This window comes from Rhipicephalus microplus, chromosome X (assembly GCF_043290135.1).
Source record: "Rhipicephalus microplus isolate Deutch F79 chromosome X, USDA_Rmic, whole genome shotgun sequence".
Taxonomy (NCBI): Eukaryota; Metazoa; Arthropoda; class Arachnida; order Ixodida; family Ixodidae; genus Rhipicephalus; species Rhipicephalus microplus.
The window spans coordinates 216,323,755-216,347,515 of NC_134710.1; the positions used below are offsets into that span (position 1 = coordinate 216,323,755).

General features: G+C 43.5%; 1 protein-coding gene across 3 annotated transcripts in view; it reads left to right on the plus strand.

The window, feature by feature from the left end:
- Positions 1 to 361: 361 nt before the first annotated feature.
- Positions 362 to 23,761, plus strand: part of LOC119187482 (uncharacterized) — an 88,437-nt gene continuing 65,037 nt past the window's right edge. For 2 of the 3 annotated variants that reach the window (XM_075878626.1, XM_075878628.1), the window contains exons 1-2: positions 363 to 596; positions 7,144 to 7,334. In XM_075878626.1, coding sequence (XP_075734741.1) covers positions 395 to 596; positions 7,144 to 7,334 — 393 coding nt within the window. In that variant the 5' untranslated portion in view covers positions 363 to 394. Of the gene's footprint in view, positions 597 to 7,143; positions 7,335 to 23,761 lie in introns of all 3 variants that reach the window. The other variant, XM_075878627.1, reaches the window with a different exon arrangement.

The following is a 23,761-nucleotide window of genomic DNA, read 5'->3' on the forward strand; positions in this document are numbered from 1 at the left end:
ACACAACCGCAAGCCACAAAAAAAATAATAAAAAAATTTTGAGCGCAAAATAATTTGTGGGATAGGCTTGTGCGGCCGCACACGCACCATCTGCGAAATAACAAAGGGTAACACCTATGCTAGAAGGACTGTACTTCTAGTACAGTGCACTTATAGTACACTCTACTTCTGGCCTGCTTGTGTGTTCGTGTGGCGTGAAGCTGTTTCTTCACGAAACAAAAGCCAGCAAGTGTTCAGCGGCTTCGATTCACCACCTTATTTTTTTAGGCTTACCATTTCGAACAGAGTCACAAAATTAAAAAAAAAAGTTTTTTCCTTCAAAACGAAACCGAAACCAACAATAAACAAAGCCGCAAGTACGATTTACTGCCCGCAAGTACGAAGACTCTGCAAAATGGCGACTCCCTGCGATAATGGAGAGCTGGCTGCCGTCGACAAAGATGCGAACCCATTTTCCTTTCAGCGCTTTGTTAGCACGCGTAGCGAGTCCGCATCTGAATGCGCTCCAGATAATCGGGAGGGTTCAATCGCTTTTGGCCAAAATGTGTGCCAAAATCGTCGGGAATGCCTTATTGTTGTAGGTGATAAGCCAAAAGGTATGCATTTACCGTAGCATCTTTTCCTCTGTAGCTTTACGCTCTAACATGTGTTATTCCTAAGTGGCAGCTTTGTAGCTGCGTTTCAAACAGCGTTGAACTTATTTTCTTTGCTTGTATGCAGTTTTAAAGGTTACCTGTAATTATAGACTTGCACCAATCAAATGATTAAGCTGAGCAGTTGTGTTATCAGCTAACTGCAGTAGGGTGAGCTTTGCCTGGTGATCAGCAGTACTGTGGGTACTTTAGTAAGTACGCACATACATACCCCTTCCCCTCACACATACATGCAGCCTGTGGGGATTGGGGGACCCCTGTTGAGCAAAGACCCAGTCCTGAATGAGCCAACATACGAGGATGCAGTAATATGAACGCGTTCATAATTTACTGCATCCTCGTATAACTGGGTTTTGGCCACCTTGTGTCAATAATTTGTCTTTTTTTTTTCATTGTGAACAGTAATGTCGAATTCCAAAGGTTGTCATAAGGCTAATGTGATTACGACCCGTTACTACATCAGTTTTGTCAGAAAGGGTATGAAAGTTTGCTCTCGCTGATTATTTATTCCGTAACGGTGGAGAGGGGGTTGTCGTTTTCTTCCACTTCGCAATATAGGTTATCACCTCAACAGAAAGGCCACGGGAAGATGAAGATGGGATCAGCAGTAGTTGAATGAGGAAAGCCTACATCTGAGATTTTGTCAAAAAATCTTGGCTAGCAGCCAACATCTACGCTTTGACTAAGACAAGAGTCCTCGTTGCAAGAGCTCTGTGTTGTGGGGCTGAATAAAAAATTGCATTGAAAGTGGGAGGCACCATCCCCTGTACTGGCACCTACCGTCATCATGAGTTATATTTCCATTAAAAAAAAAGATTACCAAATTGGTCCACCAAATACAAGCTGTCATTATTTGAAATTCCTTACAGGCCTCTTGGGCATTGTGTAAGGGGGGCTCTAGCCCTGCCGCGGTGGTCTAGTGGCTAAGGGACTCGGCTGCTGACCCGCAGGTCGCGGGTTCAAAACCCGGCTGTGGCGGCTCCATTTCCGATGTAAGCGAAAATGTTGTAGGCCTGTGTTCTCAGATTAGGTGCACGTTAAAGAACCCCAAGTAGTCAAAATTTCCGGAGCCCTCTACTATGGTATCTCTCATAATCATGTGGTGGTTTTGGGACGTTAAACCCCATATATCAATTAAGGGTGGCTCTAAAATAACATCCATGAACAAAGAAAAAAATGTAAAGGGATCAAACACCACTAGGAAACAATGCCCCCCCAAAAAATAAACACTTCATGATAAAATGTACATAAGCATATTACTTAGTGAATAAATACATGATGTATATAATATTGGTACAATACACATATATATGTATACATACACATGTATACAAAAATTGTGCTGTTTATTAATGGACAATGAACTACTTCAGTGGAAATGAGCAGTTGGTGGTGGAATGCGTCAGGGTTGGACAATGAAGCTATGTTGTCTGGCAAGTTATTCCATAATGTAATGGCTCGTGGGAGTGCTGATGAGTTGAATGTTAATGTACGACCATATATGCATGTAAAACTCAAGTTATTATGTAACCTTTTGGATGTTCGGGATGGGACATCGAGATGAAGTGAACATGACCTGTCAGAGGGGACGTACTTGTAGAATAATGTTAATAAAGTATGTCACGGCTGTCAAGGACTGTAGGCCAAGACTGGTTTTAAATCGTGTGATACTGCTGTGGTAACTATATATTCGTGATATGAACTGTGCTGCCCTATTTTGGATGGATTCTAGTGTGCTGACCATGTTATTGTGATATGGAGACCAAATGAATTTGTCTTGAAATCAATCTTTTTGTACAGGGGGTTGTATAGTTCATGAAGGCAAATCCTCATCTAAAAATGTTGCCTCCAGGTTGAGGACTACTTTTATTAAGGTAAAAAAAGATGTGCAGCTGGGTACTAATGCTACTGGGCTATGCAGTGTGCAAATGTAGGATATGTACAGATGTAACTATTATAATAACCAAGCAAAATGGTGTTTCTACCTGTATGGAGCATGCATATCCAATTCAAGGGAAAGATCTACTTCTTGTAGCATCACTGTACTAAATGAACTTCATGGGGTGTGCACTACGGAGTCAGGCATAGGTGCATCTTTAAGGGCCTATAGGGTGCTCTTGGATTAACTACAGTTGAAGCATGCAACTGTCGAATGAAGTAATGAGCTTTGTCCATGATCGACTAACTGAACAGTGACAGACTAAATGCAATAAGAGATGATGAGAATGCCATTGATGCAGAAGTCACCTTTAGTTCTAACAAAAATTGGAAAGAATGTGGGTGTGCTGTCTTAAAAGCTGTCACAAATGCTCAAGCTGCATCTAGTAAAGAGCAGCTTGCCTGAAAAATTAATATTTTGGCAGTTCTGGGTCGAAAAAGCACCATCTTCATATTGACATCAAACTCATTGGCCTGTGTATCAGCCAAGCTCGGTAGCTGCTTGCATGTCATCTTTGTGTTTTTTAGCTATATATTCCTTGATAGTAAGAATGGTAGCACAGTTGCTCACATCATGTTTTGAACTCATCCTGCATCATAGGTGGAGCTTCAGAGGGATTTCTTCTGAACTAGCTGAACTGACTTGTGGGTGAACAAAAGAAACAAAATAACAATTAGGTGTTCTGCTTATGTTGTGTCTTGTCTTCTGTCTGTCTCTTATCCTAGGCTCTATGTTGCAGTGTAGCAGTTTCCTCATCCTCGTCTGTCAGCAAAATCAACTTTTACACCAGCAGCTATACTTCAAATAAACCTGTTTGACATAATCTCTTCTTAAAAAATTGTTCTTTTCCAAAAATTTTGCTGTCACCAGTTGGAGCTGCACAAGCTGAAGGAATGCCTTCTTAGCTAGTGTCTCAAAAAACATGTTCAACTTATGAGCAAATTGTGGACAATAGTAAGCTGCACAGTTTTGTTGCCATGTATTCATTGGTCACAAATACCTGCAGCTTTTTAGTAGATGATTCTATGCTTTTTTTTTCACAGTGACTTTAGGTATAGTTTTGCGTAAGGCCATTTAAACATCACTTTGGAAAACCATTGTTTCCATATCATCCTAAAAGCTGTATCACATGTCAATAAAAAAATTAAATTCTGGGAATTTCAACAATGTCAAAACCAAAATAAGATAGTGAGACATGTCATAGTAGGAAACTTTGCAATAATTTTTACCACTAGGGGTCCTTAACTCTTTCGTTACCGCATGAAAATGGTTGTTTTTTATATGTCTTGGGAATATCGCTTTTGTCAGTTTGAAAAGTACTCTAGCACGCATTGCATCATACCAAACTTTGAACACTGAAATGCTCTTCCACAAAAATATAAGTTGCAGAGCAAGAAAATATATTTTACAATGAATAAAAATGTGAAAAGTATGGTATTTTTGGTCGCCAGCTGGTAAACAGTGGAATAAAAAGCCCTGTATGTGCAAAAGAATTAAAAACAAAGAAAATTCAGGATATACATTGTGTAGATAAATGACCCAGGAACAGTATAATAACTGCCGTTAACAGTCAGCGCCAGCACACTGCGCCCCAGCGAAGTATGGACCACACATGTAACCAGAGTAGCTGTAAGATTGCACACAAGGCTCAGCAGCTACGCACTTGTGATGGAGAAGACAACTTGAGGCCATAAACAAAACAAACCTATGAAAAGATGTGGATGTCTCAGGCTGACACAAAACATCATCTCCATAAAATTTGAAGCTGAGGTGCTATCATCCTCGAACTATAAGCTCGTCCTCACTCAATTCAGGCAGGTTTGGAAAACAGTTTCGAGCAGTGCATGTTTTTTGCAGCCCTGGTGCGCACCCATGCATGCGTGATGACGATGTCATAGGAACGACTATAGTGGCACTAGATGCGACCTTGCATCTTATATAACAATGCAAGCAAAACCAAAGCTGGTGGAAAATGTCAGAGAAAGCCACCTCGACACTTTAAATGCACGGCGGACCTTCGTAAATACTTTTTGTCGAACAAATTTTTCCCGACTCGTAGGAACAGCTCTCTATTGAATATCTGGCAAAAATTTCTCGCAATTATTACTGCTTAACATAGTCAAATTGCAAAGCTGACACTACGATTCAATATTTGACTTGCAAAGGTTCTTTTCATTACAGAACTTCGATGTTGCTGTAGCATAATCACGAGGGGCACGCACTTCTGTCAAGTTCGCCAGCCTAGTGCATTTTTTCAACAATACACACACATTAGTTCGCGCTAAGGTCTGTCAAAAAGCACTCTGGGCTAAAATGGGCAAATCGAATTCGATTCTGAAAGTTGAGTGGCTGGACTAACTAGTAGAAAGTGCTGGGTGCACGATAAACAAATTTAACATGCCAAAATAGATTACCCAAAAGCGTCGATCACTGGTGATCAATTTGAAAAGGCGTGGTAACGAAAGAGTTGAGCGTGCACCTGTATCTAAGTACACGGGTGCCACCATTAAGTGCATGCCACTCGAGAAAGGGCACAGAGGAAATGTTTGTGTTGGACATTCTGAATGGTAGCTGCTGTTTAAAAACATTTTGGCGCACAATCTTACACTCAGTTTATGTCGTTGGATTTTTATACAGACTTATTGTGTTGATTGATTGATATGTGGGGTTTAACATCCCACAACTCCCTCGTGATTATGAGAGATGTCATAGTGGAGGGTTCCAGAAATTTCGACGACCTGGGGTTCTCGTGCACCCAAACGGGAGCACACGGGCCGACAGCATTTTCGCCTCCATCGAAAATGCAGTTGCTGCAGCTGGTATTCGATCCCATGACCTGCGGGTCAGCAGCCGAGTACCTTAGCCACTAGACCACCGCGGCGGGGCACACTGTGTTGACCGAGCATCATTGGTACAGAGAGTGTAGAATAAACTTCTGTGGATAGCCACTGTTGATGGAGAAAAGGTGTATATGTAGAGGAAGATGACAATTTGGCGACTCTTTTTGTGCCAATGCCTGATGGCAAGAGGCTCAGGTATACCCCTGATAATACGCTTGCATATAGCTTCTGATCAGTACCTATTTGCATGTCTGATAATGAATACTGTAGCAAGCAGTTGACTTTAAACAAGAACACTTTGTTACTTGAACATTGTGGACAGCACATCAATGCAATGCGAGCAGTGACCTAAAATGCCTTTTTATGTAGTAAACGTTAGTAGACATTAGTGAGGACTGCTAAGAGTGAAAGAAGTGGTGTGATGCATGGATGTGTGAAGGTTGGAGACATCTGACTGCAACGAGTTCCTCCCGCGCTATGTGTGAACAGCATGCCTTACCATCGCGTCTTTTACAATCCCTTCTATTCCATGCATAATGCAAAGAAACTTGAGGTTAATTGAAGTTTATAACTGAAATTTGTAACTGCCTAAATACTGTAGTCACGTGTGCTCTGATTTGGGTCTGCATTAAAGAACCCCAGGTGGTCAAAATTTCCAGAGCCCTCCACTACAGCATCTCTTGTAATCATATGATGGTTTTGGGACATTAAACGTCACATATCTATCTATCTTTGTAACTGCCTACGCCTTTCAGCCGATGACTCTGTGCACTCATCTGTTTGTGGCAAGATGTAACCAGAGCCACTACTATATTAGGTGACTTTTGTGAAGTTAGGCATATCCTGTTTTTGTTGGTGGCATCTGACCTCATATATACAATCACTGGACATCAGTACAACTTGGCATTTGGTCGTAATGTGATAGTCAAATCAGCAGTTCTGTTGAAGCATTTTGAACTCTGAATATATTTTGATGTCAATATTTTCTTGTGTAAGAAAGACATTTAGTTTAGTTATTTATTTAGATATTATTAGTTTAGACATCTAGTTTGTATTAGTTCAGTTCATGTTTAGTTAAGGCTATGATTATTGGGCCAACGGTGATTTATTAATTAAAAATGTTATGTCAGTACTCATTTAATGATAAAATACTACAAATGATGAGAGCAGTATGCATGAAGAAGAGTATTGTTACTGAAAGAGCATTTATTTTTAGCAAGCAGGAGCTGTACTGTGTAACAATCCTTCTTCATATACCTTTATTGATAATCTGCTACAGAAGGAGGGAGCCTATTGGCAACTGGTAATGATGTGTTGGTCACCAAAAAGAAAGGCTAAAGAAAAGTAGCAAATATGCCATTTATGTTATGCAAATAATAATGTTGATGGTTGGTTCTTTTTGTTTGTGAAAGTAACCAAAGTAGATGTTATAGAAGAAAATTTAATTTTTCTTTGATTATCCGATCACAATAAGTAATTTTGTGCCAAATAACTTTTTGAGTGTGAAGCCCTTAAATAAAAGATTCAAATAAGTTTTGCAGTGTATTTGCAGCCTTGGCAAAAGCAAGATATATATTCAAATACTGTGCTGGTACTGCTAAGCATAAATCAAGTGTACTTATTGCTCTGGTTATTATTGTGAATACTGTGATGCTTATTGGTAGTTCCATCTCTATCATAATTTTTCATGTTCTGGCATTACCTGGGGAAGCACAAATCGAAAGGCCAAAGTCTTTGAAAATAATTGCATATCCAAGCTCGGTGCCAGTGCGACATTCTTCCCTATGTGATGACACGGATGGCAACTACTCTTCGAGCAGCAACCAAGTAAATGTTCCAGAGTCTGTCTGGCTTCAAGAACCTGTTGATACAAGCTCCAAGGCACAGAATCATATAGACAAGGTTAGTGAGATCTTTAATTATGAGTAAATGTTTGTACTACTCTTCACTTGTTACTTTTCAAATGCCTCAGCTAAAGCTCTTCTACAAACATTTTATTTGACAACAGGAAACCAAAGGGCAACATTCACGTAAGATTATAGTTATCGACAGTACTACAAAGATTAGTTACATTTAACCCTTTTCCCAATACTAAACAGGGCACATTGATTTGGTGGTAATCCTGTTCTGCTAGATACTATGTAACTGCCTTGATTTCCAGTCACATTTGAATGAGGGGAAGTGCAAAAGTGCTTGTGCATTTAGGTTTAGGTATACATTGAGAAAGCCTAGATGTTCATAATCACCAAATCTGGAGCCCTTCACAATAATGGTATGCCTCATAACTAGAGACCGGGTAATAGGCAAATGCTTATTTCGTTTCTTGCATTCCTATCGTGCCATTTTAATGTATCAGAATTAGTTAGAGGTTAAGAAGAGCTTTTATGTTGTTTTTACAGTGTGGTTGCAGGGCTTTATTAAGGTACACAGCGGCCAGGAAGATAGCAGCGACAGCAGACAAGGCATAGCCAGGGAGCGAACAGCCAAGCGAGCCAGGCCATGGCAATGCGCTTCTGCACGTGTCTATCTTCTTCCTCATAATCACCCCCGGTATCGAGAGGTAGCCATCATGGTGACCTAGAGAGAGGTCAGAGGATCATAATATGGCTTGAGACAGTTAATGTGGACTGGTTTTCGTCCCCGATGACGAAGGTCGGAAGATGGCATAACGGGTTCAACCAATTAATTAACATGAGAGGTCTGCGCAACCATGCGGTAGGGTCCGTGGTACTTCGGAAGAAGCTTAGACAAAAGGCCAGGAGAAGCAACTGGCGGGACCCAAAGCCACACAAAAGAGTCGATGATGAAAGGGTCAGGAGGGATGTCGGAGTCATGATGTTGTTTTTGGCGACACTATTAGTCGTAGGTGAAAGAATGAGCCAGTTGTCGGCATTTCTCGGCATGGTGAGCGACCGCAGACACAGGCTGGTAGTCATCAGCGTCTGGATGGTATATGGTACAATCGTATCAATGGTGCTGGAGGGTTCAAGCCCGTTTGCAAGTAGAATGGTGAGAATCCGGTAGTGGGCTTGGGAGGTGGTGTTGTACGCGAATGTGACAAACAGAAAAACAAGATCCAAATTTCAGCGGTCTGACACAACGTACATCGACAGCATGTCATCAAGAGTTCGGTTAAATTGTTCCGTTAATCCATTTGTCTGTGGGTGATATGCGGGAGTGGTGTGGTGAATAATTCGGCATTCGAATAGGAGTGATTGCAACACCTCTGACAGAAATGCACGGCCCTAATCACTCAGAACTTCACGAGGGGCGCCATGATCGAGAACAAAGCTGCATAGAATAAACGAAGCAACATCTGTGGCTGTTGCGGCAGGTAATGCAGTGGTTTTGGTGTATCTTGTCAGATAATCCACGGCGACGACAACCCAGCGGTTGCCAGTGCCAGTGCATAGGAGAGGCCCGTACAAATAAATGCCGATGCCATCAAATGAGTGGGCTGAGTAGGGAAGTGGCTGGAGAGGTGCTGTGAAGAGGTGTGAGGCTGGTTTGTGTCATTGGCAGGTGAGGCAAGAGTGGGCGTATTTGCAGACGAAGCTGTACATGCCGTGCCAATAAAAGCGTAGACGAAGGCGCATGTGCGCCTTGAACACGCCGCTGTGGCCAAACTGAGGGTCATTGTAGAAAGCGGAGCATAGATCGCGACGAAGATGGCGGGGTACGACTAATAACCATGTGTGGCCATCATTGTGGTAGTCATGGCGGTATAAAAGGCCGTCACGGATAGCATAATGCTGCGCCTGGCGGCGTAGCGTTCGTGGAGCAGGTGCGGTCAGGGAGCTTGACAAAAAGTTCAGAATAGTGGTGCTCCATGGGTCATTTCGTTGCTTCCAGGCCATGTGCAAGATGTCAAGTTGTGATATATTGTGATTGTGACTAGATGCGTTGGTGTCTGAAATGAGTGGGAAGTGTGACAGGGCATCAACATCAGAGTGTCGGCGGCCAGAAGGATATACTACGCGAATGTCTTATTCCAGAAGTCTGAAGGCCCACTGAGTGAGACGACCTGACGGGTCCTTGATGTTTGACAACCAACACAGAGCGTGGTGGTCTGTTACGACGTCAAAAGACGACCGTAAAAATAGGGGCGAAATATGATGGCCAGACACTCTTTTCTCGGTTACGGTGTGATTGGCCTCAGGTTTTGTGAGTGCATGACTGGCATATGCAACCACATATTCGGCGTTGGCATCGTCTTGTGCGAGCAAAGCACCAAGGCTGACACCACTGGCATCAGTGTAAATTTCTGTGCGTGCGCTCAGAGGGAAGTGATGCGAAGTTGGGGGAGACGTAAGCAGTTGGCGAAGTGTCATAAATGCATTGTCACAAGCTTCTGACCAAGTAGATAGTTTGTTGTCGCCTTGGAGGAGTGCATTAGGAGGTGCGATGATGGTAGCAAAGTTTCGAACGAAGCATGGAAAATATGAGCATAGGCCAATAAAGGTGCGCAGTGCTTTCAGGTTTGGCTTTGGGAACTCGGATACGGCGCTAAGTTAGCAGGATCAGGGAGAATGCTTTCTTCGGAGATGACGTGGCTTAGTATAGTTAGTTTTCGAGTGGCAAATAGGCACTTTTTCAAGTTAAGCCGGAGGGAGGTATTTTGTACACAGGTAAAGACTTGACGCAAGCGTTGTCGGTGGTCTGGAATTCTGGCGGAAAGACGACAATGTCATCTAGTGAGCAGAGACAAGTGCGCCAATGCAGGCCGCCTAAAATGCCATTCATCATGCGTTCAAGTGTGGTGGGTGCATTACAGAGACTGAATGGCATTACAGTGAATTCATACAATCCATCTCATCTTACAAACGTGGTTTTGGAGTAGTCAGTCTCAGCCATGGGCACTTGCCAGTAACCAGAGCGAAGACCCAAGAAAGGAAAAAACTCCACTCCTTGCAAACAGTCGAGTGTGTCGTCAATTCGTGGCAACCGGTACACATCCTTTCGGGTAATCTTGTTAAGCTGGCGATAATTAACACAAAATCATATCGTGCCATCTTTCTTCCGACAAGGACAACAGGATGCCAAGGGACTATTGGAAGGTTGAATGACACCGCGATTAAGCATGCCATTCACCTGGTCATTGATGAGGTGCCTTTCACTCTCCAATACACGGTAGGGACGCTGTCGAATGGGTGCAGAGCTTCCGGTGTCGATAGTATGCGAAACAGCTGTTGTGCGGCCGAGTGCCCTCACTTGGCACTTAAAAGAGGAAGAGAAACCCTCGAGCAAGTGAAGAAGTTGGTCTCGCGTCGTCGTAAGGTCACTGGCTATAGTTGGTGCGAAAGATTACGGTAGTGGCCGAGGAGATGATGTCTCGAGGGTGGCCATATCAGTGGAGTTGTGCATAGTGTCGAATATTGAAGATGATGCCAGCGGCTTGGCTTTGGTAAGGGATTCTCGGCGGCGCAAACTAATTGGCTTAGGCGGTGATGGATTTGTGATGTACATCACAGAGGCACCGGAATTGAACTCGAGGACGGCAAACAGCAATGGCAGTGATCGGTGGCGAACTAGAAGTGCAGACGGTGCAAAAAGCACTGAGCCATTGTTTCCAGAGTCAGAAGAAATGGAGGCAAGAACAGTAGACCTGGCAGGCACAACGGTGTCGTCAGAAACTGTGATTTTGCGACATGTCTCCTTGTCATCGATGATGTCTGTAGAAACTGGAAACAACTCGACTTCAGCGCGGGCGCAATTGATGATCGCATGATGTGTAGGGAGGAAATACCATCCTCATATGACATTGTGAGAACAAGGTGGCAGCACGATGAATTCGATCACATAAAAAACATCCTGGATGACAACATGGGCTGTGCAGGCACTGGATGGCTCAATGTGCTGCATGTTAGCTGTACGAAGGGATAGTCCAGAAACAGGCGTCGTGACTTTTCCGATATAGTGGCAAATGCGGGCATCAATTGCTGAAATGGCAGCGCCAGTGTCTACAAGGGCTAGCATTCATGTTCCTTCTACAGCGACATAACGTTTTTGGAGAAATTTGAGGCCTTATGCATTTCGCCGGAACCGCAGTTCTCGCCTTCTGAACTGCGCTACTTAGTTTTCTCAGCGCACAGGTCTCTGCCGTCTGTGCATAGGGGAAAGGGAGCGGCGGCGAGGAGAAGGCGAGTGGTGACGGGAGGGTGGGGTCCTGAGGGTAGGATCAGTTCCGTAGTCATATGAATAACTGCAACAGGGTTGACATGGCGCATAAGTGACCCTTGGTGAACGCACATTGTTCGAGATGGTCTGTACATGAAAGTGAAGGTAACGGGCCACATATTCAACAAGGCCACTATTAAAATAAATAGGAGGGTTGTCTTCTATGCGCCAAGGGTCGTCGGCTTGTGCGTACTGTACGACTGGTTAGGCGAGCGGCAATACTGGTGGGCGATTAGGCCGACGACGTGGGCTGTAACCTTGCTGCACAGGCCCGGAAGTGACTGCGGCGTACGTCAGGGGAATAGCAGTTCGAGCCTGATGGAGAGAAGGTGAGACTTCTTTGGCGACCTGGTCCCTGATGATGTTTTGGAGAGCGGGTGCCAACAGGGAATTCGACTGGTCGTGAACAAGCGGCATCAGTGAAAGCTGGTGAGTGACCTCTTCACAGACAAAATCTTTAATCTGTACCAGCAGAGATGAGTTGTCAAGAGCAACAGCTAATCCCAAAATTGAAGGGTGAGAGTGGCGTGTGGCTGCGAGTTGTTTGCGCAGCTCATCAAAACTATGGCAAAGACTGACAAGTTCAGACACTGTGGACAGGTTCCTTGCCAGCAGCATCTGAAAGGTATCGTCTTCAATCCCTTTCAAGATATGCCTGATCTTATCGGCATCACTCATTGCTACATCAATGCAGTTACATAGGTCGACTACGTCCTCACTGTAGCTGGTGAATGTTTCACCATTCTGCTGTGCACGGTTACCCAACTGTTGCTCAGCTCGAAGCTTGCGAACTGTGGGGCGCCCGAATACATCCGTCACGTGCGTTTTGAAACCAGCCCATATCGGGAAGTCACGTAAGTGGTTTAGCTTCGCAGCGTCGTTCCAGTGGCACGCTTACCCATTCATATTCAGTGAGCCAGCATTCAAAATCCTCCTCTTCTGTACCTCTGAAGATTGGTGGATCGAATTGATTCGATGGGCCAGAGCAGACTAATGTAGGCACCAGGACAGCAGATTGTTGCTGGTGTTAAATTGGTACCTCATCCAGCATTGCAGAGGCTGGCTTGAGTTTCCAGTTGTGAAGTTCAGGTTTTTTGCTACCCAGCAACTCCACCAGCTGTTAGACCAGTTATTAAGGTACACAGCGACCGGGAAGGTAGCAGTGACAGCAGGCAAGGCGTAGCCAGGGAGCGGACAGCCAAGCGAGCTAGGTGATAGCAATGCGCTTCTGCACGTGTCTGTCTTCTTCCTCACAGTGCCTATAGATGCCTATTTGTGACGTTTGGGCTTGAATTCCTATAAGTGCCTATATTTTGAAAATTGGTGCCTAAATGAACGCTATTTAACCTCAAATATTGCTTTTGAGTACAGTTGGAGAACGGTATTCATTCTACCGGTCAAAATTGACATTTCGGACCTCTATAGGGTGGTGCAACCTATACTCGATCTCACAAGTTAGTTTCAGCACTGTCAAGGCTACAAGCCCTCTGAACCAATAGGAAGGCCGATTGGCCTCTACATATGTATTCATCTGCTTCGCGTCGTCTGCTCGACATCTCCCCGGCATCTGCTCGCATGCGTAGCGCACAGACGGTGCTTCTGTGCAGCCGCAGGACGATGAAAAACGAATGCTATACCATGGAGTGTCATTAAAAGAAAGTAAAGTGTGGATAGAAAAAAAAGATGCACACGTGGTTTTTGTTTTGTCATTTAATTTTTCAACGACCCCTTCACTAGGTCACATGAAAAATTTCACTTAGACACGGAAGTTGTTGTGCACTGAATGATAATCTTTGTACCACGAGGTTCTTTTAACTGGTTCATTACAAGCTGTGAAAGCATGGTGCGAGAAGGTGAGCTTGAAACCTTTGTCACTCGCCCGGTATAGACTTCACAAGCGAAATTACATCTCGGCCCTCTTTGATATTGGAGCAACTTGAATTCGGAAGCTCACATGACTCAGACGCGTCATGCGCACGCAAGGTTACATTCGCATGACGTGCCCATGCGAGATTGTCGACGCAAGTGGTGTTGTGTCCTTTCTATGTTCTCCGTATTTCACTGCCTGTTTCTGTTGGATGGATTCCTCTATGCACGCACGTTTGGAAAGGCTGGCATGTATCTTCTATCCTTACTACCATATGCAGTGTCACACCGTTGGAACTACTCGAAGGGACAGTTGCACCAAAAACACGCCAAGCGTTGGCAATACTGGCACTAGCATGATGTGAGAACGTCGAGAATGCCAACGCAAACGAAATGAAGGCAGCTTATAGATCTCTCATCTTGCTCGATACGAAGCTTAAAAAATAACGCACATATATTCCGTTTGTATGTTTTAATACTTCTGTCAAACCTTCACTTTCATTCATGTAATAGATTACACAAATTACTCACGACGCCTCGAATAATTCTCCCAGTGTCACATACTACTTTGACGTACGCAGGACAATTACTTGTACACGTCACCTCCACCATGTTGGGGCGCACGCCCGTGAAATGGCCAAGCGGCGTTCAGTCTGACATTTCACCTTCAGGGGTGCGTAGCATTAGAAATCTTGGCAGATTTTATCGTGAGCGCACAGTGTATGAATTCCTTTTGCCTGATCGAAATTCTTAAGCCTGGTAAAGGGCCCTTTAGGGTGTTCACAGACAAGAGAAATTGACGCTGTGCGATTAGCTCAACTCAGTACGAGGCAAAAAGACCCTTCTGGCCTATTAGCGCTCTGGTTATCAGACGCGAAGCGGCTCTTTTACTAGCCTGTGTAACACTGCCCCTCCGTCCACACCAATCCCCTCGCCGCAGGTGTTGGAGCGGTGCCAAGTAGCTCACGTCCTCCTAGCAGTGTGCAATGATGTCTCTCTCCCTCGCCTGCTGCGCGCTCGCCACGTGTCAGCTCTCTCGTGCTTCATGCTCTCCACCGCTCGCAACGCTCGAGCCCACTCTTTACGTAGGCATCATCTCACCCGTGCCACCTCTCTCCATCTGCCGACGAGAAGCCAGGAGCCGGTGGGTGCACGCGCATTGAGAATCTCGCGGTGCTGGCAATGTGGACAGTGCTCTGCTGCTTGCCGCATGATCGCATTGACGGGTGGTATGCCGCCACGGCATGCTTCCCGCTAGTGTGGACTACGTTTCCCTCCCGGCTGTTGCCGGCGTTGCGAGGGTTAGCGAAGGCGATCGCGCTCGCAAATGGTGATGTCAACACTGATGAGGCACGAGCCAGGGAAGCTGAATGCAAGCATTGGCTGTGGAAGACCAGCGACACTGACGAGGTGTGAATCAAGAACACCGATCACGTTCGATAATACAGACGGCGCATGGGTAACACCGACGAGACACGAGCCAAGGAAGCCGAGCGCAAGCGTCTTCAGCGTGGCCCGCTTCCTGGGTCTTTGCATTTCAAACAAACATTTACTCGAGTAAACGCTACACCCAATTTCACTTCAAAACGTTCTTTCAGCATCCACGTGTACGCCTGTTTCAACCGGGTCAACGTCTTGCGCATCGCTGGGGCTTCGCATCCCATCAGGGTTCCCTTCGGGAAGATGGTGCATAGTTTTTTGCTCCCATATTGGCCTTTTCAGCCATGCCAAAAAGAAAGAGACCAATGTGTGTGTTATATGACAGTGGACACTTCATTCACCATGGTGGACCTGGAAAGGAGAGACCGTATTCTACAAACTCTGCAGAAAAACAATATTGAATGGATGTGCAAAACCACTAGCGCAATTGTATCATCATAAACTTAAGCATTTCTGTTTGCTTTCATGTCGTAGAGCCAGATCACACACATATTTTTTCGAAAATTAGAATTTTGTGAAAGTTTGAGTCTATATTTACGATTTTGGGGGCCTAAAACAGTGTTTTGGCCGCCTACTTTCAGTGCCTAAAACCCGGTTTTTTAGTGGCTATAAATCTGACCTGCAGTTGCATAACTTTAATCTTCCCAATTATATCCTGAATTAGTGTTTGTGAGATCACTGAGGAAACTTTAATTTTTCTATCTACCTCATAGATGTGTCTTGAAGACACATCTATGAGACACATCTATTTTTTCATTCTTGATTGATATAGGACTGAGATACTTTTGTAAAATGTTGGTCAATTTAAAGACTTAGCTGGTATATTCATTCATGGCCTGAATTTTTTTTTATCAGATAAACTTTTCAGCTTTGACCTGTGCTATAAATTATGTGAGAAATGGAGGAAAAGATTGTGAGGTAATATTCCATGCACTTTCTAAAGCACAATGGTGTCAAGCTTACTGGGCATGTTAACTTCATAATCCCATAAGAGAAGAGCTACACTACTGCCTGTCGTATTTAAAGGGGTCCTGAACAATCCTTTCTGCCTGGTGAAAAAACACATATTGCAGAAAGTAGGTACTGCTGTGAACAGTCCAAACAAGTCTTGTAGTCGTGTGCAACATAGACGTGTGCAACATAGATAGATGACAAGTGCAGTGCAAAGTTGGCACATTATCAAGCGCCTTCTTTTCATACAGAGGAACATACTTACACCTTTTGGAGGGCTTTAGTACTGAAAACGTTTTATCAGCACTGCGAATATGCCTTGGCCTGCAATATATGCCTTGGCCTGCGAATATACCTTGACAGCAGCAACAGTTATCATTGCACGTGATTATCCAATCAACACATACATTCGCGCTGACGCTTTGAGGATTTCATTGCATCACTTTGCCTCACTTCGAGCTTTTAGGCCCCACTCAGCATTCATCGCAGTTGTATCTCAGCATTACGTAGTGATTCCATCGCACTTCACGTATGCAGCATGACCGTCATTATCATTGTGGTGCCTAGACCCACTCAAATCTCTCTTTACCATTCCTGGCATCCAAAAAAAGAAAAGGTATCGCATTTAGCCCTGAAACGGGCTACACTCTTTTTCCTGCACAGGAAGCACAACGGATACCTTCACATATACACAGATGGTTCTGTTTCTTCAGTAAGCTCAGCAGGGGTGGTGGTTATTCCGGCAAAGTTCGTCACAATTAAATTCAAGACATCGCATTTGACATCATTGACGGCTGCAGAACTCGCCGCCATACGTACAGCACTGGAGTTTATCATTGAAGAACTTTTGCAAGCTTGGTCCACCTTCTCAGGCTTGAAGGCTGCTTTTCAGTGTCTCATACCACCCTTTTGTCATGGACCTGATGAGCAGTTATTTGCTGATATAAGGCGTCTTCACCACCAAGCAATTGAAAAACAGCACAGCATATCATATCAGTGGATACCAGGTCATTGTGGTATATATGGCAATGATTTGGCAGGCGAGGCCGCTAGATCTGCTCATGACGGTACGCAATACACAACCATACCGTTCTCAAGAACCAATGCATCTACAAAGCTTCATTCGCTGGCACGTGACCTCTCACTGGCACAGTGGAACACGATGGAAAGAAGACAACCACCTATTTGTAGCATGAAGCCACAAGGAGATCAATATGGATTTCTCGGAAAGAAAAGCTTCTTAGTTGCTGAAAAAGGCGTCCTGGTCCAGGATTTTTAAAAATATTTCGGCAACTGAGGCTCGTATTCACAAACACTCCTTTACTCAAGGGCTTCCCTCGACTTGACGAAGTCAAGGCGGAGCGTGCTCCTCCACTCAATGAGCCGCTGCATTTCATGAACGCTCCTCCACACTTTCTTCGCCAAGGGAGGCCTCGGAAATGCTCCCTCCACTTAAGTGAACTACATGGGCCGAGAAAAGCGCCTGATAACGAGAGTATTCGCAATTGTGGTTAAGAAATACGTATCTTTGTATAATAAATGAACGCTTTTCTTACTCATTCCTTTTTTTATAAATTGACATTACAGCAAAATACATGCATTTAGATGGGTAGCATGGTTTCCCTAAGTATGAGCCGATAGAGTTAGCGAAACCCCCGCTTCAAGTCTGGCAACAGTTTCGCCCAAGCAGCAGCTGATGACGTTTCGTCTGCTGCTGAACGTTTCTACGTGCTTAGTTTATTTCGTCTCGTGTGCGTCTATTAATTGTAGTTTATATTTACGGTAGTGTCTGAGTGGGTGTTTTTTGACACTGCTTTCGCCGGGGTGACTAACGAACTACGTGAGTGATGGCAGAAAGCAGAACATATGGTTTGTTGCTTTGTTTACTTTCGCTTTGCTGAGAGCCTTCTGCTCACTAGTGTAGCCACCGAACGTGTAACGCAGTGGAGTGAGCAATTTCTACTTTATATCACATTATATTGGTGTGCTTTTAGAATTCACCTCCAATAAAGATTACTTGCACGTGAATTCGTTTTCGCTGCGGGAGTACATGAACAGTTCCTGATTTCAGGGGGCTGTGCTATGTTCATTTTTCTCATTTACTGCGAATTTCAACGTGGCACTTTCGTAGTTGTTCCTCTCCATGTAATAAAATTTTGGAAGAATGCTCGCAACTTATGTTCAAAGTTACACCAGAGTAGCGTTGATTTGATTGATATGTGGGAATTAACATCCCATAACCACCATTTGATTATAAGAGATGCAGGGTAGCGTTAAAAAGTAGGCATGGTACACTCGTGGCTGAGCGTTTGAATTAGACTGCTATGCAAATTAAGAAAAGCGATCGTGTGCCTTTCTTCAACTAATGGCGAAAACATCATTTTAAAGTTGTTATTTTTTTCAATTAGCAGCATATATAGTCGGTTAACAATGCGTGTTTGTGTTTCAATTCTAACATTTCAATCTTCCAAGTATGCGAGTAAGCAGTTATTTTTTCCATCTTCTTTTCACCCTGCATTTGTGGAGGCTCTAATATGACAGATTCGAATAGACCTAACCTTTAAATCTCTGTAGCTGCCGCCTCCAAGTTCACACAGCGGCCCCGTCTTAAAATTTTTGTCCCATTTCCTTTATCTGCAAGCTCAGAAGCACATTCGTTAATGAACGAATGACCTTTGCACTAAATTTTTGGTTTTTATTTGTAGAATATGATTTTCAGGAATACTTCTTGAATATAATCGTGGTTTCTGTGCTTCATTCTAAGGCCTCGGCAGTACATAATTTATAGGAAATGTTTCATTCTTTTGGAAATGATGAAATTGAAGGCGCTTTTGACTTTTGGTGCTGCTCTGTCTTAAAAATGGTTGTGGTGGTTCACTGAACCTTGGAGAAAGTGTCGTCAAGAAGCAGAGTATTTTACTCTGCTGATTTAACGAAGACCAGTGCAACAAAGTAGTAAAAAAATGCTCAAGAGTATTGGAGGCATCGCGGATATATCTGGTCAAACCCCTGTAAATAAAATATCCGCTATTGTTGCAACATTAGCATGTCTACACGCTGGAACTATGCCATCTCAGTTTCATGGAAGGGGAGTGGTGGTGGTGTATATAAAACAAGCTTGATTTTTATAGAACTGCTCTGCTGTAGAATCGGAGAAGAGGTTTTTGTGATTCTGTCTCATCCTGAAGAGACAAGCATGACGATAATTATGTATTCAAAAATAAACAAAGTAGATATTACGAATTTCAAAATAAACCTTTATTACATTTGGCTGATGAAAAGCCATGTGGAAAACACAAGCGTGCAACTGCAAAGTGTGCAATAATCAAGCATATGCAGCTGACACACTGTCGAAATAAATTTCGAGATTGTAAGACATCATAAATAAGATCGAGGTAGTAGGCGGAAATGTTGTAGGCCCGTGTGCTCAGATTTGGGTGCACGTTAAAGAACCCCAGGTGGTCTAAATTTCCGGAGCCCTCCACTACGGCGTCTCTCATAATCACATAGTGGTTTTGGGACGTTAAACCCCACATATCAATCAAGATCGAGGTAGTAGACACCACAGCACGTCTTATGCAGTGCAGCTGCACGCATTCACTGCTGATTTTGTCCTTTTGTATACAGTCGTGCAAACTCTGCAACGCAGTGCGAAGACGGCACGTTTTAGGAAACCTTTCCTCTGTGTTCTTCCGTCGGCAGCCTGGCCCCTGCACAAAAGAGGCAAGACATAATATTAGAAAAACGTAATAGCTAGAACACCAAAGCTGCATTTTTTTTATTTCTCGGGATGCAATCACTCATTATATTTTTTGCGTTAAAGAACTGACATGGTTGAGTTATTGAGCTTTGCCTATTTTGACACATGTTTGGCTCAGGCACTTGGGCAGCTCATCAGGCATATGGTTATATAATTCGATAACCTAATTGCACGAATCAATGGCGTAGCCAGCAATATTTCATTAGGGGGGGAGGGGGGGTTCAACTATAAAAAAAAACAGTCTTATAATGTATCTGCTTTATTTCTATTTCGTATGTTTCCGTTTTTATATGCCGCTCCATGCATTCTTGCGTGTGTGCACGTTTCACAGAGCACAAGCCTCTGCTTGATTCCCTAAAGCTGGGTGTGGTTGTTCACTGGTATTGTGAGCTGCATAGACACTGCATATTGAAGCTGTGTTTCACGCATAGTAGCAACAACAGCACACTTATCGGGCCCAATTGCGTTGTGTTTTGTTCTTCCTAAACTGTCTCTAATAGTGATCTGACCTGAGCAATCGGAAAATGAACAAAAAAACAAGAAAAAGGAGAGCTTATTCTCATAGATACAGACGATCATCTGACGAAAGTGTGCTTCGCTGTATATTTCAGCTAGGGTAGCAAAGATTTACAGGAGAGGAAGCTGCTCAGGAGTATAGTGAATGCAGCGCATCGAAAGTTTGCTATTACGTTTTCTCTCAGCTGGTTTGTCAAGCTTTCGCGCCACGCTTGAAATGATGTGTTGTGCAAGCTTCATCGAAACACTTAAAAGCACTGGCATCCGCAGTAAGTCTTGGAGCACTCGCATGACGAGTATACGCACGCCCGAAGGCAGGTAATCCACTGGCTCATGCACGAAACACAACACACCACGCGGCACTGGCGAGCGCTCCGCTTGACACCACGCCCGCCTGTCCCGGCACCACAGTAGCCGTTGTCGAACCATTACAAGACAGCTCCGTAGTGAACGTGCACCGTCACTGTTGAAAGAACGCGGCGGTGGCAGCCAAATTGATAGATAAACGCTGTCAAAGCGAGACGGGCTCCGCTATGGACGCAATGTTGGCACAGAAACTTCACTCGAGGGACGATTCAAGGTAGCTCGATCGCTTCCTTGACAATCTCGAGGAAACGCTCGATATTTTCTCAAGTGAAGGAAGCGTTTCAAGTGAAGGGCGGTTTGTGAATGGGGAAACGCCACTAAAGGAGCGTTTCGAGTGAAGGGTCGAGTCGAGGAGCGTTTGTGCATACGGGGGTAAGAAGCTTTTCTATATGAGATGTCCTTACGGATTTTCTTGTGGCTTCGTGCTACAAACGGGTGGTTGTATTCTTTCCCTTTCTTAAACCTTCTGCCACCTTTGGGGGTTTCTGCAGAACTCATTTGTAGTTCTGAGTACTTGGCTGAGTCCATCCTCAGGCCAGAAGGTTTTGAAAGCTTTTTGACTTTTGTGGACAACTGGCCCTAAAGACGGATTTTAGTATCATATTCTCTTGAATTTAGCTTTTCCTCTTTTGCTATTTTGTCTTTTCTCTCTCTCTTTGTAACATCCTTTTTCTATCATCTGTTACTCCCCTTACCCCCTTCCTCCAGCACAGGGTAGCCAGCTGGTCTAAGAATAGGTTAACCTCCCTGTCCTTCTGCTTATTTCTTTCCTCCTCCTCATCAACACAAAACAGGAAGCTGCTATTGGCCAATAGGTTACATAAACCGAGAGTATTGAGATCTAACAAACAATCATGCCAAGGAAAGTATAGGTGTCGTTACTAGAAGTAATTGTAATGTAAATGTGAAAAAATAAAGTGATTGTTTGTTAGATTTCAATAACATTGTGTCTAACAAAGAAAATGAGCCCTTAAATGTACAGTTCTGTCCTTCATTCATAGTAAGGGGTTTGTTCTGGCAGACTTAGTGCCTTCAAGTAATTTATGAGGGACTGTTAATCAGCTAGCACTGAGTACTCTTTATAGGTGCTTGTGTTAAAATGTAGCTGGCATGGTACATTCTGTGAAAGGATGTCAACACCACCTTCTTTAATTGAATCCAGGTCTTAGAATGTGTGCATAGAGTCCTGGTAACCAGTATATTGGATGTGAATGTGGATCACTTCACAAAAAAGTGAAGATGCTTGTGAATTTAGGTCCACTTGAAAGAAGGGAATGAAGCAGTGGAAAAAATAAGTTGCACATCTGCCTTAAAAGCAAAAGATTAATCATGAGAACAATGTATTGGTAAGCTGTATAAAGTAAAGTGGACTTTTATTGGCTTTATAGTTTGCAGTAAACATGTTCTTACTAAAACCAGCTGGCGAGCTGGTTGTTACTGCACATCCTATATTTTTGTGCGAGGGAGCATAACATATATTCCTAATGATGAAGTACTTGAAGAGCATGATGCCATGTAGGAACATGCAATGGTGCAATCCTAGTGTGAAGTTAACAGAGAGCTGATCTGATTGGTACACATTCATCCTGAAAGAAACATGGCATGCAAACATGGACACAAGGTCAGGACACCAGGCATTTGTCGTGTATTGACCTCTTTCTTGTGTCAGTGTGAAGAATAGTGCAGACAATGGTAGACATATGCACCACATTGTCTGCTGCTTCAACATGGCTCCAAAACTTTTTTATCAGCTGACCTCCAACATGTACTACAATTTGGGAGGACAGTGCACATGAATTCAGCAGCAGCGTAGCTCAACCAGACTTGGCTTTCATAGCAGATTATCTGCAAGATGGGATGCTCGATGTACCTGTGCAGTCAACCGTACGGAGCACTATGCAGCCACTGCTGCTGAGCTATTATACTGGCTGACTAGAGGAGCAGACACACGCCCCTGTTCACATGGAAAACACATTTTTTAATAAAGCATTATTAAAAGGTTATAGCACAAGTTATTAGAGAGATGCCTCGAGCTTACAAAGTAACTATCTACAAGGTATATTTTTTTATAGACAATACACAATTTTGGTAAAAGTCCTATGGCAATTAGGCTCCTCTGTTTTTTGGGAATGAGATCCACGTCAGGACAGAAATAATGTGTCGCTTCTGAAATGACACTTTTGCTGCTAATTGACAAAACAATTAATTTACTTTTTAATGATTACCTTGAGGGCAGTTGTTTATATTAGAAAGTTGTTGGGCATGACACTCATGCCAGTTTTAAAAAAATTGCAGAAATCGCACATAATTTGAGATTTGATTGTCCATCAAATTTTAGCTGCTTTGTTGCGTCAGACCAGAACTGCCCATGACAAGGCAAGTGACAAAAGTTGGATGAAGGCACGTCGTGGCTGTATCTTTTTGCTAAAAGAGGCAAATCGTCTCACTTGGGCCAGCAAATCAGCATACGTTCATGTGTGATGTTTGATGTTGATCTGTTCCTTTCATGCTGAGTGTGAGCAAACTTCGGTATCAATCTTTTCTTTCTGTGTGGAGCATAAAACTCTGGTGGGGCACCACTGTGGCACTTCTTGCCTTCAGGCAAAATAGTTTCTCAATCCTGATTATTACTTAAGAAAGAAGCAGAGGAGCATCATACATTGCACCCAAAAAATAGGTTGTCTATTTTTGTATTTCAGAATGCTTGTTAATTTTTCTGACCATATTCCCCTTTAGTGTGCCTGATTAAATTTTTGTCACTTTCTTGTCATTGGCAGTTCCAGTCTGACATAACAGAGGGGCCATGTTTTCTGCATACTGGGCATGATCAGTTTCAATATCGCCCTTAAAGTTCAATCACTATATTGAATTACGGGCAGCTTGCATGATTTTTAAAAATAAGTATGTCATAAGGTGGCACACACCACAACTTTCTAATGCGAACAAATGCCCTCAAGTGAATAACTATAAAGTTGAATATTTATTTTTAATTAGTCTTGTCAATGTCATTTTAGTTGCCCCAAGGTATTTCTGCTTCGATATATAGTTGGTGTACAAAAACAACAGGTGCGAGACTCGTAGAATTGTTATAAAAAATATGTATGGTCTAAAAAATAGTCACTATGTATCGCCAAACACAAATGGGGCTGCAGATAGACATTTTTATTAGCATGGCTGAAGTGGCATAGCCCTTATTGATATGCAGTACACATACTTTTCTCTAGTATACACTTGTTTTTTGCTAAAGAGGCTC